The sequence below is a fragment of the Trematomus bernacchii genome, unplaced genomic scaffold (genome assembly GCF_902827165.1).
Source record: "Trematomus bernacchii unplaced genomic scaffold, fTreBer1.1, whole genome shotgun sequence".
In the NCBI taxonomy this organism is placed as follows: Eukaryota; Metazoa; Chordata; class Actinopteri; order Perciformes; family Nototheniidae; genus Trematomus; species Trematomus bernacchii.
The window spans coordinates 4,788,241-4,804,357 of NW_022987698.1; the positions used below are offsets into that span (position 1 = coordinate 4,788,241).

At 39.3% G+C, this 16,117-nt stretch overlaps 2 protein-coding genes across 2 annotated transcripts; one reads left to right on the forward strand and one right to left on the reverse strand.

The window, feature by feature from the left end:
• Positions 1–175: 175 nt before the first annotated feature.
• emc3 (ER membrane protein complex subunit 3) lies at positions 176–4,338 on the reverse strand. The gene is made up of 9 exons (XM_034139455.1): positions 4,086–4,338; positions 3,538–3,709; positions 2,979–3,036; positions 2,746–2,839; positions 2,468–2,572; positions 2,235–2,316; positions 2,027–2,106; positions 1,056–1,138; positions 176–976 (listed from the first exon to the last, which is right to left on the reverse strand). Exons 2-9 carry the CDS (start codon positions 3,690–3,692, stop codon positions 848–850), a joined length of 786 nt encoding a protein of 261 aa, XP_033995346.1. The 5' UTR covers positions 3,693–3,709; positions 4,086–4,338; the 3' UTR covers positions 176–847.
• Positions 4,339–6,038: 1,700 nt separating this feature from the next.
• On the forward strand, positions 6,039–16,117 carry LOC117489372 (RNA-binding protein 5-like). Its single transcript, XM_034138590.1, has 25 exons — positions 6,039–6,124; positions 6,677–6,730; positions 6,806–6,968; positions 7,056–7,199; positions 8,012–8,081; positions 8,401–8,474; positions 9,278–9,361; positions 9,849–9,909; positions 10,035–10,100; positions 10,188–10,348; positions 10,443–10,540; positions 10,958–11,045; positions 12,122–12,187; positions 12,278–12,344; positions 12,439–12,542; positions 12,637–12,721; positions 12,838–12,926; positions 13,031–13,207; positions 13,303–13,452; positions 14,807–14,881; positions 14,965–15,144; positions 15,281–15,355; positions 15,461–15,570; positions 15,657–15,786; positions 15,959–16,117. Exons 2-25 carry the CDS (start codon positions 6,714–6,716, stop codon positions 16,082–16,084), a joined length of 2,460 nt encoding a protein of 819 aa, XP_033994481.1. The 5' UTR covers positions 6,039–6,124; positions 6,677–6,713; the 3' UTR covers positions 16,085–16,117.

Genomic DNA, 16,117 nt, shown 5'->3' on the forward strand with positions numbered 1-16,117 from the left:
TCCGTGTATTGTTATGACCTCAAATGTCTTCTGAAGCATCAACAAACTTCATCACTGACTTCACCTACGAAACGTTATTGCTCCATAGAAGAATGACACATTAGACAAATTACTCGTTTGCATTGTAATGGTATTTCTTAAATGTGTTGGCTTCATTAAAACAAAGAAAACAAGGTATTTTGTCAAAACAGGCTTTATGTTGTACAAAACACAGGAGTTACATAACAAAATAAACCATCTAAATAGTTCAAAAACATAATTCCAATCACACAAACATTCTCTGCCAACAGCTAATCAATTTCTGAGTCTACTTCCAACTTTAGGCAACTGACGCAGACCAGCTGATCTATGATCTAACAAAATAATTATTAAAGGTAGTTAAAGAATAATTAAATAAACATCATTCAGACCTGTTAAATGGTAGTGTGTTCTATTGTTTAACATGATGATAGATATGAGAATTGGAACAGCTAGTCTAGCTGTGGATGTTATAAGAAAAAATTATCACTAGGTAGTTCACATTCTATAACCTAATGGCATACAGATACTAGCTTATAATAATGCATTAAAAAAGCAAAACATGTTTTTTGATCCTCCCAAACATTTTGTTGTCTCAAAAGAGATGAGGCAGCAGCAGAACCAGTGTATTGTTAAGATATTTCAGATATTCTATTAACAGTAATGGAAAGGAAATAATGCATGTGAAAAGACAAGGACCACAAATCAGTGAATGTAAACTTTGCATAACATGAAGGGATTTGTCCCGTCTCTGTGGCTTTAACCAAAAACAAATCCCTGCAATGATCAAAATTCCAATTGAAGGCTCCAGGTAGAAGTGACCAGGCCATCAGAAGATACCGCATGGCAGCTCCTTGCTAAACAAGCCATCAAAGTCCAACTCTCTGCTCATCAGATCCTCCTCTACACTCTCCAGTGCCCACTGATGATCCGTCAGTTCCAGTGCCTCCCACTCACCCTGTAATTAAGGACAGACACCACATTAATAACCAAGCAAAGCTCAACCATATGAATTATGCTGAAACTACAGGATATACCTTGAAAGCTTTATTTGTATCAGCAGGCATTGCCATGGCAGCACCACTCATCTGCTCCTGCATGATCCTTGACTGGTCTGCACCTGTAGGGATTGCATTGATAAGGAATTACAGAAAATACCAACTTTAATCATCAGTGTGAATTGTTTTTCTACTATAACTGTCCAGGAAACATCTTCAGACATTTTGAATGACACAACTCTAACGGACCGTCCACACAGCAGCGTTAAAAAAATCTTGGAGGTGGGCGTATCTGAAGCTTGGGGATTTTTTGCGAGCAAGGCACCAACAACCAATCACATGAATCTCCCGCCCCCGACATACGAAGCAAAACAGTTTGAAGTAAACTGGATATAAACTCCCCAAACAGGCGAAAACATACCACTGTCTCTGCCACCTCCCTCCATGCCTGGCTCCTCCGGTTTATATCCCGGTAGGTAAATAGGGACTGGTCATAAAGCACCGGGTGATTCCCTACCGCTAATTTCTCCTCCATTTTTTGGAATATGAGGAAATGAACACTGTATGTCACTCCCAGCTTACACGCCGTTTGATTGGCTAGAGCTTGAACGGTCAGATTTGCGTACACGGGATTTGATTGGCTGACGCTTCCACCTCAGCCTCAAAAGTTGAACATTGCTCAACTTTGAATCCTGAAAATCCTGAAAATCTCCGCTCGCCTGCCCACAATGCAGTTCGGTGAAAAGTGAGGGAAAGTGACGTCACCCCATTCAAAGTGAATGGGCAGAAGCGTTTCAAGATTTTTTAACGCTGCTGTGTGGACGGTCCGCAATTGTATGTTTTGAAATAAATATTGTTATACATTAAATAACTGCTTGTAGTATGATATGGTGACAAATACGGTTGAACCTTCTGACCATCAGAATAAGTAGAATTAACGATTTCATGTTACTTTCAAACAATATGAAGTAGAAAACATTGCAAATTATCATAAAATGAGCTGCATTTACCATTATCTTGACCCAGAATTAAAGAGTACATGCTTCGTAGTCCAAACACGTTCAGGAAGTACCATGAAGCCGAGCTCACCCTAGATGATAAAGACACACACAGACACAACAAATTACAAAAAGGTCACATAATATCTTAAGCATTTTAAGATTAGTTTAAAAAGGACTGATACAGTAAATGTCTACAGATCATATTTTATTGGTTTACCAGGAGGCATCCAGTGAGAGGAGCTCTACTCCTTGCTGCAGCATGGGCTTGAACCGAAGAGTGAGAGGGAAGGGAACCTTAGCTGAAAATGAAATAGATTAGCGAAGAAACTCAATGTAGTATGTCCATATCAACAATATGCAATCAGGTAGCAAGACACATTTAAAGTTGTCTTTTGTGAGGGTCACATTCTGCATCACAAGCAGCAACATCTGAGAGAATGACATAATTACTTGTAACAAATCCTGAAAAGGTCCAGTTGATCCAGCCTCCAATGAGAATCATGGGAAGCACATTGGTGACGTTTCCTTTCATCATATCTGTCAGCATACTGGGATCTGTGAAAAGATACAGCATGAAACAAGAAACGCAACATTTAGGTCTTGCTAAGGACTGTTTTTTGTATAATATAATATACAATTGTTCGGCTTTATTGTGTGGATTACAACATTTAAAATAGCACAATCATATTCTGTGTAAGTGTGTATTGGTAAATACTTTATAGGATTACCTGTCATTGGTGAGGGTGGAACAACCTTTCTTTTGGTCTTCTTGAAAAATCCATCTTCTTGATTATTGAAGTAGAACTTCCTCATCAAAAAGGACTAAAGAAAAGAGAAGTTGTCAGTACAATGTTCCTACACACTGTCGTTCTGACAAATTAATGGAAACAACAGCTGTTTTGTGTAGATAATAAGACAATAACTTGTGCATTAGTTTTAAATGATTGATGAAATTCCCCACCTGTTTGGGAATGTATTTTCCATTTTCCCTGAGGATTCTGCTCCGGATAAGAACCTGGCTGGATTTGGAGATGAAACAAAAAGAAATGTTTGTAAATCCACTCAACTCAGTTTTTTTCTTCTGAAAACCCAAATACACTCATTTGTTTCTCAGGCGGTCCATTGAGGATTTTTTAATTTAAAACTGCAATTATTCAGCTAACTCAAATGTAAATTGTATATTGTATTAAATGTTTACATTTTGTGATTTTGATAGGCTGGTTTATCATAATGTACACTGCCTTCAATCCTGTATATTTATATTGTGTATTCAATAGATATACTCTATGGATACATATCATTCATTATTGATATATATATATTCAATGTTTGGTTTACCTTTCATGTTTATCTTCTACTGCTGATATGTATATATTTTATTATTATTGTGCTACGTCTAATCTACATGCTACTGTAATGAAACATGTTCCCAATGTGGGATCAATAAACTATATCTAATCCAATTTCAATTTGTTTAAAAAATAATAATAAACTCAACCTTTCAATTGAGGATTACCTACCTGTCAGAAACCTGTTCTAACGTCAACTTCTTGTCACTTTGAAGGAGAATGGACACATAATGCCGTATCACCCCGACGAGGAAGGTGATGAAGACAATGGGGAGCACCACCCAGAGTCGGATGTTGGAGTCCAGCAGCAGCTCCGGCTCAGCCATCCAGCCTGCTAGCTTAACTGGAGTCACAGACACAGTAAAACCATTATTTCAGTACATAGCAATCCAGTTAAACACAGTTTCTGTTTGTTTTAAAATATTAAAATGATGTTCTATTGAATTTAACGCATTTTTATTTTAATAGTTTGCTAAATTACTAATATGTAGGCTGTAGCAAGCCACCACCGAGCCTCGTTACCACAGAGCTGTCAGTTAGCCGGTTTAGCTAGCTAGCAGCTAACGTAATACACGTTAAACAACATGATTTAAGCTCCACCTCACAGAGTAAAAACGATCTGTTCTTTCATAAATCAGGAACAATCAAGTTTGAAACTACCACCGATTAACAGTTTAACACAGATCACACTAAGCTAATGTTAATGTTAGCCAGGCTACCTTCTTCCTGATACCCGGGGTCACGGTCGGTGGGAGCAGGGAGTCTCTAAGCGAGGAAACCACTTGCTGTGTTTTTATCCCAGCTGAGAGAGACGCGAAACATACGCTGAGCGACTAAGTTAAATTAATTAAACAATATTTAATAGTTCGCATCCACTGCTGCGGCCATCGCCCTGTGGTGTTGAATCCAGGGATGAGAGCAGATTTCTGCTTCTGCGGCTCAACCGCATCTCACCAGGACTGCAGCGCCACCCCGCGGTGATGGGGTGGGGGTGAGTGTGCCCGGGCCAGTGTCCCTATTATGAGTCAAGAGCAAGAGCTACAGCCTGAGGTCCATCTCAGGACAGGGCTGAGAGCATCAGTGGTGGAAGAGGAAAACTTGTACCTAAGTAAGAACTGTAATATCAAAGTGTATAAATATATTGCTTCAAGTAGGCCTAAATGGTTCCCTTTCAAAAACAATCAGAGCCAACGGCACTAGAAAACCCTTACTCTTAAACTCAGTTGACTTCACCTTAAACTTTTACTTTAAACTTTAAATCGCGACCACATGGACCAAAAGCGCGACCACATCACAAAAGCGCGACCACATCACCCCTATTCTGGCCTCACTACACTGGCTTCCAGTTCGGTTCAGAATTGATTTTAAAATCCTTTTATTTGTTTTTAAAGCACTAAATGGGCTGGCTCCGGCCTATATAGCTGAACTGCTCCAGCGCTACACCCCAGCCAGAGCTTTAAGGTCTTCTGACCAGCTGCTGCTGGTAGTGCCCAAGACCAGGCTAAAAACCCGAGGGCACCGAGCCTTCGCAGCAGCTGGCCCTAGGCTCTGGAACACTCTGCCCCTCCATGTGAGGTCGGCCCAGACACTAGGGGTTTTTAAATCTAAACTAAAAACACACTTCTTCTCTCTGGCTTTCTAGTTAGAGCGGAGCACGACTCCTGACTTTTCCGTGTGTTTTATTTTTATTTTGTTTTTAAGATATATCTGTTGTAATTTATTGTCGTTTATTGTGATTTGTAGTAATGTGTTTTTATTACATGTACAGCACTTTGGCTCGACCAAAAATCGCTTTTAAATGTGCTATATAAATAAAACCTGATTTGATTTGATTTGAAATCATGTTTACTATTTTGAATATGTTTATAATAATGTAATGTTTACTGTTTTGTATATGTTTACAATTTTGCTTGTTTGTTTTGTGTATTTTGCTCATGTTTGTGTGTTATTTTAAGTTGTTTTCTTTGCTATTAATAATTTCTTGTACTTGTATTGTAAACTGCCTGGGAGTTGGAAATATGACTCTAATAACGTGTATGTCTATGTGACAAAGATAAAATCCCTTAAATCTTTTGAGTCCTGAATTTTTACTTTCAAAAATGTACTTTAGTTAAAATGCAAAAGTTGTATATATAAAGTACATAAAGTATTCTCCTATTAAGGGGTGACTAAGTTATTTGAATTATTTGTAGACAAACCTTCGCCAGTAAAAAAACGATTTGATACTGGTGGTGGTTTGGAGCACTATTTTTCACTCCCCTCCTCTTGTGGCATTCCCTGGCAATTTCTTCTATAAAGGTAGAAAGTTAAATAATTGGAATTGATAGATAATAATTTATCTAAATTTTAATTATACATCATCATTTAATAAGGCCTATGTTACAATAGGCATGTATTAAATAGGCCTATGTTTTGTATAAATAAAATCTATAAAAGTATGCGAAATAGTAACTAGATTGAATCAATATGTATTACATGTATTTTTATATTGCATATTCAACTTTAATATTCCTATTTTCTTAGTACATTGGATGTTATGGTTATACAGAAATATGTCGTACAATCTTCTACTTTATGTTCTCGTTCTGTTTACTGTGTCCTCCCGTCCAGCGGGGGGCGGTGATTCAACATGTTTGGTAGCAGCCTTAAAAGCCGAGAAGAAGAATCTTCTGCTGACTGGAAAAACTGAAAAAAAACGAAAAATCAGTTTATTATCCTTCAAACGCTCAGATGCGTTAATGTCTTCGCTATTAAAACGGTATGTAACACAAAATAAGTAACATTTATATCTAATTTTCCGACTAAAGTAAGTTAAATTATTTAAGCCTACTCTGTGGTTTAAAACGTTAAAGTTATCGTGAATCTCGTTTAGCTAAACTGGCCTGCTTCTGTTTTAGCAAAGGCCTCCAGGAGGGTAATCTCTGAAATCCAATCCAAGCAACGATACCAGTTTTGTCAAATCTTTAAATTCACCTAAATCTAAAAAAGGGGCCTTTTTTTTGCCAGTCCTTCAAATCTGCATTCCTGGCTTTATCTTTGACTTATCTTAAGCCCTCCATATTTTTTCTGAATGTAAGGATAATATCCCAATGTCAGCATTTTTTTTATCAACATAGTTAGTGCAAAAGTGCAAGAGTCGTTTTATCTGAATTCAAGTGGATTAGTGGAGTATTGAAATATTCAGAACAAATCTGCCATTAAAGTTCATTCAAATCAGGTCAGACTCTGATATTTTCCCTTACTGACTGCTGACAGCTACTTTTTAATATACATTTAATGGCAAAAATATCCCCTTTTTTTTCTTCTTTAGACTTCCTTGATCAAACGTGTGTTCTCTACATTAAAGCATGGGAGCTGATAAAAGGTAAGATGATCAAAATTCAATATGGACGTGGCATATATTCCTTGAATTCGCACTGACACTCTTTTCCTTTTTCAGGCTTGGTCGGGGTGAGCGTAGTGGAAGATATGGATCAGATGGGAGGAGAGATGACCCCGAATGGAAGGAAAGACGGAGTCAAGATGTGGAGAGGGATGATGATCGACGATGGAGTGATGACAGACAGAGAGAGCGCTTTGACGATCGCAGAGACAGTCCAGAGGTGAGTAAACAGGAATACCTAAACCTTCATACATCTTGGTTCTACATTTACTATTAACTGAATTATGTTTGTATTCCTTTGCAACAGCGGGGCCGAAAACGTCGCAATAGTGACAGATCCGACGATGAATATGATGGGGATTATCCAGACCAGGACGACAAAATGGAGCAGGAGGAGGAGAGCAAGACTATCATGCTGAGGGGTCTCTCTCTTCATGTCACAGAGGATGATGTAAGCGCACAAGTCTCACTGATGCCTCGCAAGGTTGAGCCACACCAGGCGCAACGATAAGGGTAGAGCTGCTGATCTTAGGTTAATTTCTCATGAGGGAAAGTTAATCCTTTGTAAAAAGTGTGAAAGTAAGGAAAATTGGAAAATCTGCAAACTGACCAGTAGGAGTGTAGAAATCAGTCACACCTAAAATCCTTTTGTGAATGTACATAAGTAACAATCTGAGGCAACCTCTGCACAATGTGTTTCATTTGTTGATTTATTCCTAAAACACTTGGACTGGCATGACAATTTATCCACCATCAAGCAGCTCATTGTGGGAGGTTGTTGGCAGCATCTGGTCTGGTTTTACCACAATTTCAGTTTTTTGACTTTGTTAAAATGTAAACAATATCAGATGTTTTTTCGTGACCTAATGAACTTAGTTAGAAAGAGGCAGCTGGACATTTCTGAAACGGGAGATATCACATGAAGGTTGATAATACTGTTAGCTGAATGTGATTGAACCTGATTTAAATGTTCAAATAATGTCTCAAAACATATCTCTTCACACTGGCATTTCCACCCTGATCACATCACACATCCTCTGCTTTTCTGTTTTTATTAATTGACTATATTGTCGCGTTATTTTGGACTTTTGTTTTTGTTTTGTGTACCTTGTACGGCGACCTTGAGAGCCTTGAAAGGTGCCTTTTTTATAAATAAAACGTTTTATTTATTATTATTAAATGATGCACACATTAATGCAAAATAGAGGAGAAAAACAGTAGTTGTTTTTGGATGAATGTGACTGACTTCCCTAAATTCTGCAGATCCGCTCAGCTCTGGAGCAGCTGCCGGGGCCCCAGCCTGTGGACATTCGCTTAATGAAGAAAAGGACAGGTTAGTGTTGAGTGTCTCACATTCCCCTCCACACTCTGTCTTACAACCCGCTTTACCTCTTTTTTCCGATCCCTGATTAAAAAAAGCCTCACTTTTTAAGATGTCGCCAGGTAAGGAGGTAACTGTATGTGTTACTCCCGTACCATTTTTGTACAAACATTACAAGTTACAGTAAAACAAATCTACCACCATCCCCTTGACCTTGTAAGCACCCTTCCTATCTCCGTTTTGATTTGAACTGGACCATTGTGAGTTTGAATGTTGCACCAAGGCATTCTAACTAACACGCCTCCCGTCTATATTTGAATGCTGTTTCTAGGTATAAGCCGAGGTTTCGCCTTCGTGGAGTTTTATCACTTGCAAGATTCTACCCGATGGATGGAGACCAATCAGGTTGCTTCAACAATCACCAAGTTTAGAATTATTCTTGGAGATTAGAGCCCCAATGAAATTATAAGGGGAAGACCATAGATAGAGAGTTATGCATATTTGAAATACACAGAGCTTTACAGATCTAAAAACTGTTTAGTAGCAGGACAGTATCATAACCTTAACAAATCTGTGCTATTGTAGGTAATATTTTTGATACCACACACTTGGCTGGTTTAGTATACAGCAGCCTTTTCCACACAGAATATTCTCTTAAATTCTTAGTTTACTGAATGTTGAATCACTGTATAAAGGTTTTTGCTTTTGAAAATCCAATAACATCTCTTTTCTGTTTCTGTTTAAAATGTTAACCAAGATACTATGCAGAGAATATTTTAGGGCCTTAAGCTAAAACAACCTTTTCCTCTTATTTTGAAAGGATTATACTTCCTCTTCACAGAGTCCCAAGTAGTCTGGTTCAGTCCTGACTGTCCAGTTGTTCCATAGCACATTCTGCTCCAGCTCAGTCACTTGGATATTTCTCATCTTCATTTAAAATCCGAAGACTGGAGCGAGACATGGATGAGCTGGCAGCACTCCGATCCCAAACACATAGAACCCATTTGTTTTGTTTTTTTGAGAGTGCACTCCCTCGCACACAGAACTGCAGCTTTCTCTCTGAACTTCTCTTTCTATTTCTGTTCCCTTTTACTCCTTGAGACACTGCTAAGCAGCTAAGAGTGTAAGCCTAGCCACTCTTCCCCGTTCCAGCTGCTCTCACTCTTCTCTTTACATTTTGAAATAACTTGTGTTTTCCTACTTTGCAGAACAAGCTGGTGATCCAGGGGGAAAGCATTGTGTTGCACTACAGCAACAGGAAGCAGAAGTTTGAAAACTGGCTTTGCAATGCAGTGAGTGTCATTTAGTTTGAAGAGCACGGTTCTTAAAGGAAAACTGGAGTTAAATTAACGGTGTGTAATGAGTAGTTAAAATGAACAAGAAACTCATCATACATTACATTTACATATCATTTTAGCTGACGCTTTTGTTCAAAGCGGCTTACAATAAGTGCAAAAACCATAAAGATTCAAACTCCGAACAACAAGGAAAGTGCAGATATATTCCCTTCAAGCAAGAACATACCATCGGTTTTTTTAAATATACATACAGTATCTGGATTATACATGAGCAAAATTGTTAGACATTAAAAACACAGAACAAGAAAAGATCAAATGTAATAAAACCCTTTAAATACAAAGCACATGAATAGCTTATAGATGTATCACCAGCCACTATGTACATTAGTTGGTATAACCTGCCTGTGTGTTTTAGGCACCTAACTATGATCCCTGAATATTTGCCTATATTTTTTACAACGTTGTCATTGGTTTATCGCAGTGTGGGCTGTACAATTTCCGGAAGAGGCTGAAGTGTTTCAGGTGTGGATCAGCCAAAGTTGGTGAGTTGTTTCTTCAGCAACCAAAACATATATTATGGTTCTTCCCTGTGTATACCTTCAGCTGTGTCCTGCAGTAATGACTTATGGTAACCTACCTACATGTCACTCCTCTTTGCTGAGCACAGATGAGTCACCGGGACTCAGTGGTTTGAATGCAGACTCTCAACAGGCAGGAGACAACAATGGAGACAGTGAGTGTGTTTTCATTCCATAATCAATAGTACACTCATCCAGTAAACATATCTTCATTTATACATTTTTACTGTTTTTGTTAACAGCAATAATCTTGAGGAACATCGCCCCTCTTTCAAGTGTTGATGGGATTTTGAACCTCTTGGCGCCTTATGCCAACCTGTCAGCTGGCAACATCCGCCTCATCAAAGACAAGCAGACGGGCCAGAATCGAGGCTTTGCGTTTGTTCAGCTCTCATCTCCCCTGGTATGCTATTTCTGTAGTCATAAAATCAGTCAATATGTTTCTTCCGGGAGTGTGCACACGTGTGACAAATCTTGCCTTTTCACTTGTCGTATAGGAGGCTTCACAGCTACTAACTATTCTCCAGAGCCTTCAGCCACCTCTGAAACTCGATGGAAAAACAGTGGGTGTCGATTATGCCAAGAGTGCTAGGAAGTGAGTCAACACACACACACACACACACACACACACACACACACACATGCTGTTTGACAAAGCTTTCTATTAATAGAACATAGTACATATAAGCTCCATTAGTGGCACAACGTGAACTGCACCAGGTGGGAAGTTCTGTCCCCACATAGTGCAGGTTTTTAGATTAATTTGTTCTAGTGCCCTGATAATGGGAAAAAAATGGGAAATTGGTCCCCACAAAGTATAGCTTCATTTTCATTTGTGACAAAATAATGTGTACACTTCTAAAATGTATATCTTGCTTGAAAGTGGTAATTCGGTCCGGCCAGAAGGTTCATCATTTAAATGCAAGCATATTCAAAGCCAATAAAGGACTGATTTTCTTCCTGCGTGTGCTGCAAAATTGGGGTTTAACTAATCACTCTGTTTTCTTTCCAGGGACTCGGCGCAGCCTGACGGGATCAGAGCCAGCGCGCTCTCTGTTGCCAGCACAGCCATCGCTGCTGCTCAGTGGTCATCCAGCCAGGTATCTGGGTTTTACTCATGCTGTGCCATCATTCTAAAACATTTAAATTAAAACTACTTGGTGTGACCTTCCAGGTTTTCAATTACATTTATATCCTGAAATGCTAAAAGGTAGTATGAGTACAATTAGTGAACCATTCTTGGCCAGGTCAGCATTGAAAATGAGATTTTATCTCAATGTTTTTATCTGGTTAAATAAAGGTTAAATAAAAAAAATAATTGGGCTAAATAACTTTTTAGTGATTTCTCTCAAAGGTGGGGTAGGTAAGTTTGAGAAACCGGCTCGAGATACACTTTTTGTTATATTCCATGGAATGCTCTTAACATCCCGATAGCAATGAATAACTGGATGGCCTACCTGCCTGTCAGCCTTCCATCTGTGCACAAACTTATCTCGTGCCCTCATTGGTCATGTGCGCGTTCGTGTGTGTTGGAGGAGGGGCTCTGTAAGGAAGTGGCAGATTTGTTCCGGCTGTGTATTTTCAAATTCTAGCGCACTCGAGCTGGTTTCTCCAAAATTACCTACCCCACCTTTAAGGAGAGATATATGTGTGGTTGTTTACAAGAAGAGCAGGTATCATGCATCTTTTGAAGATATGGCATTTTTAAAAGTAAGAAAGAGACTAAGGCTCACGTGACACCCTGTTTTCAAGATTCAAGGGTTTTATTATCATGTGCACAGTAGCTACAATGTAGTTATGGAAATGAAAATCTTAGGTCCCGAGCTCCTCCAACAATGCAACATATTATATAAACGACATAAGACAACAAAATAATAATAAAAATAATACAAAAATAAAAATGGTGTAAATGAAACAGAGTACGATCAATTTTAATAAAATAGTGCAGGTGAAAAAAACTGAATGTAAGGTTAAATATTGTACAGTGAAATACAATGAACTGTTAATGTACAACGTGCAGTTTTGATAATCTTAGTGAGAGAAACATATTTAATAGGTGTCCTCCATTTACACATTTATTTGCAAAAATATGGGCTCGGTTGCAAATGCAACTTAACATTTAATTTGTGTTTTTGTGTACTTTTGCTGATTTTGCTCTCCTCTGGTTTTCTTGTAGTTGCAGCAGGCTTCAGGGTCCAGCTCTGACTACATTGCTCCACAGGGCTATGCACAGCAAGCACAGGTGAGTCCACACTCTGCCTTAATATGAACATGACTTAAAAATGTTTAAAAGACCAAAGCCTTATGTGACACTTTGTATTCTCTGATGTAGGGACTGAGTTATCAGGTGTGGCAGCCTGAAGTCTTGGCTCCAGTCCTTAGAGATGGATTACTTGGAGGTAAGAAGAGGTGTCAATTCCTCCAATTCCTTATTTTGACTGTTTTTGATTCTACGGCTGGGTTTGCTGATCTATCATTATCATCTGTGTCTAGCTGCTCCAGCAATAAATTCATTGATCCCTGCGTCTCTAGCTGCTGTCATATCGCAGACAGCTCAGGTTTACCAGCCTATCATGGTCAGCCAGCCGGGCATTCAGGTAATACCATGTCGTGTATTTATTGAGATATAACTTTTAATTTTTAATTGACCACTGGTTTTTCATTTATTTTTCTTTCACTCTGTCACATCAGTTAGTGAGACCTGTTGATGCAGTGCTACAGACTGCTTTTGTTTCCACGGCTGCAGCTGCTGATACGCGGACTGCTCACACTACAGGTGAGATACATTACATTTAAAATGGCTCCTCTGCATGTAAATGAATAGGATACACATATTGCCTTTGATTTATGAGGCATGGGCTTTTTCTTATGAGTCTCTTTGTATATCTGCAGCCCCTGAACCCTCCACATACCAGTACAACGAGGCTACAGGTTACTATTATGATCCTCAGACCGGCCTCTACTATGATCCCAGCAGCCAAGTATGTTCCCTGAGCAGAATATACTGCCTAACAATATGCTTTCGTATTATCCTTTATTTTACCAGTGCAGCAGTTAAAATGTTTCCTATGCTTGTTCTCAATAGTACTACTATAACGCAGAGACTCAGCGGTACCTCTACTGGGACAACGAGACGCAGACGTACGTCCCTGCACCGTCTGAATCAGACACAGAACAAGTGTCGGCTAATAGTTCTTCAACCCCAAACAGCAAAGAGCTCAAAGATAAAAAAGAAAAGCCCAAAAGCAAGTCTGCACAACAGGTAAATGCTACTTTTAAAGCCTTAGTCCCCCTGTGTGTAACTTGCATCTTTTTATTTAAAGGATATCTGTACTGATTGCTCAATACAAATTGCAGATCGCAAAGGACATGGAGCGTTGGGCGAAAACCTTAAATAAGCAAAAAGAAAGTTTCAAGAGCCCTTTCCAAGGTTTTGGGTCGTCTAAGGAAGACGACAGGAGAGAGTCTGCTGCTGCCGACGCGGGGTTCGTCGTCTTTGAGAAAAAGGTATTGAGTTGCCACAACTAGCCCTTTTTTTGCATAGGCTAAGGGTAATAGCATAATTGAGGCAGTACTTGTATAGACTGAGAGGTAGATTCTTGTGAAGGCATCATACAAAATTCCTTCTTTTTGTAGAAACTATACAGTACCTAATAATAATGTTTTTCTGAGCAGCTCTAATGTTACATGTGTTACAATATGACTGACTTGATTGTCAACCATTAGCTTTCTATTCATAATGAATATACAGTGGTACAATATTTGTTATTTAGTGGGAATGCTGATACAGCATTCCAACTATCTGTTATGCTACGCACGAAATTCTTTATTATTCCGCCGGGTTATTTTGCACCTCTTCTTCTCCCACATTCCACATCGCAGAAACTCCGTTCAAACATCAAAACGTTCAGCTCGGTCGGGAATCGATGGCTATTACTTTACTCATTCATAACTTTCATAATTCCAGAGATACATCCCATAATTCATCACATTTTTAACATGGAAGTCAATGGAGAAACTCTTCAGACTTGAACAATCTTCATGCAACTTCAACTGCTAACTGCTCCTTCATACTTTCACTCAGAAACCTCATTCCAACTTTAAAATGTTACACATCTTTCTGACATTATTCGTGTAACACAACTTTTAAATCTGATTCTTACTTTTAGAGATATTAAACATTGTTCAGACCTTGGTAAAGAGGCCTTCAGATTTTAGAGTGCGTGATGTCACAGCTAGAGTGGAGGACAGATTTAATTTTGCCTTCATATTTTCTTTTAAACCTGCCATAATTCCCAAACCCTACATTCCTGAGACATATTTTTTCATGAGAAACGTAGGAAAACATCTCGTGGCTTGAAAAAAAAAAAAAAATTAAGCAAAATAATTAAACAAAATGACTCTTGAGGGCATGAAGTGACAAAAACTTTCAACATGTCTCCATTAAAGCCCATTGTAATTTCAGCCTCATCTTTCCCCACCACAGCAGCCGCACACTTTTAGTTAATCTGCCAAAAAGGCCACATTATTAACCCGAAAGTACACAAAAAGTACACTTCAGATGCTCAAGTTCCTTATCATGCTTCACGTAAAACACGATATTGCTATAACTCCTATGAAAATGGTCAAAAAGTGCTCAAACTTCACGTGTGCTAACGTCCGGCCGTTTCTTTTCTTTTCTTCTCTTATCACACATTCAAGCCCGCAGTGTTCATGTATCATTTCAATCAAAATTCTTCACTTTCTTCTTACACATTACATTTCAGCATAGCAATTCAGCGTCAGCTTTTCAGCATAAAGCATTCCCACTAGCAATTTCTTCAGGAATTGCATTCTCTAGTTAAGAGTTGCTGTCTTTTAGCAAACAGGAGGTTTGGAGATGCCATCTTTCATGATGGAACAATTCCAGACTGCAGAACAGGAGACTCCAGCTAAGGTTTGTTTCCTCCTTCGCCTTAATTCCCCCACTCGACCATTAAAAACAAACCGCTTCAACCTTTCTCAATTTTCATACTATAGAGCGTCCTCGTTTCTACCTACAACGGAGATAGTGAGCCGGAAGAAGGCGGCTCAGAAAGAGCAACGGATGTGGAGGGAGAAATAACGGACTGGAAGAAGATGGTCTGCCTACTCTGTCAGAGGCAGTTTCCCAACAAGGACACTCTGCTGCGTCACCAGCAGCTCTCTGACCTCCACAAGGTGAGGGTGGGGAGCAGCAGGCATTAATCTGCATGTAGCTGTGAGAATTCTGGCTGTTGCCATCTGTTCAACAGTATTAAGCTCCAATACAGAATCACGAGGTAGTGGATGTTAAAGTTGCTTTTAATTGTTTAAGCAAAACATGGAGATTCAGAGAAGATCAAAACTCACAGAAGATCAACTGGAGGAGCTGGAGTGGAAAGAAACTGAGGTATTTGGCACATGAATTTGATCCCATTTCATCTAGCAGTGATTTTTTTTCTTTGTTGTTGCAATAAGGACACATTTTAATAAGGCTTCATGGTCATTTTAACAGTGGAAATACAGAGACAGGGCTGCAGAGAGAAGGGAGAAGTACGGAGTTCCTGAACCTCCTACCCCTAAGAAGAAGAAAGTCTTTAAACCGCCGGCCCAGTACTCTACAGTGTAAGTGTAATTTAAATCTCAGTGCCGTCATCTGTAAAATGTCAGTGATTGAATCTCTAACATCTCCTGGTTTTCACCTGCAACAGAGACTATGAACAGCCCACCAAAGACGGCCTTACAAATGATAACATTGGAAACAAAATGTTGCAAGCTATGGGCTGGCAGGAAGGAAAAGGCCTGGGCCGCCACCAACAGGGCATCACCGCTCCCATCTCGGTGAGGAGTGCAAAAGGATTTTTCGTTTTCCCACATCTTGCATACTTAGTTCCTAACAGATGGAATATGCACGTCTACTTTTTTTATTTTCACTCGCAAAGCAATTAGCACTGTTACCTGAGGGCTAACTGCCTCCAATCTGTCTCCTCTAATAACCTTCTTTTCCCCACAGGCTTCACTAAGGACCAAGGGCACAGGCCTGGGTATTAAAGGAAGCTCATATGAACTCTCAGCATCTGACACCTACAAGGATGCTGTTCGTAAGGCCATGTTCTCACGCTTCACTGAGATGGAGTGAACCAGTGAGAGAAAAGTAATCATACTGAACCGG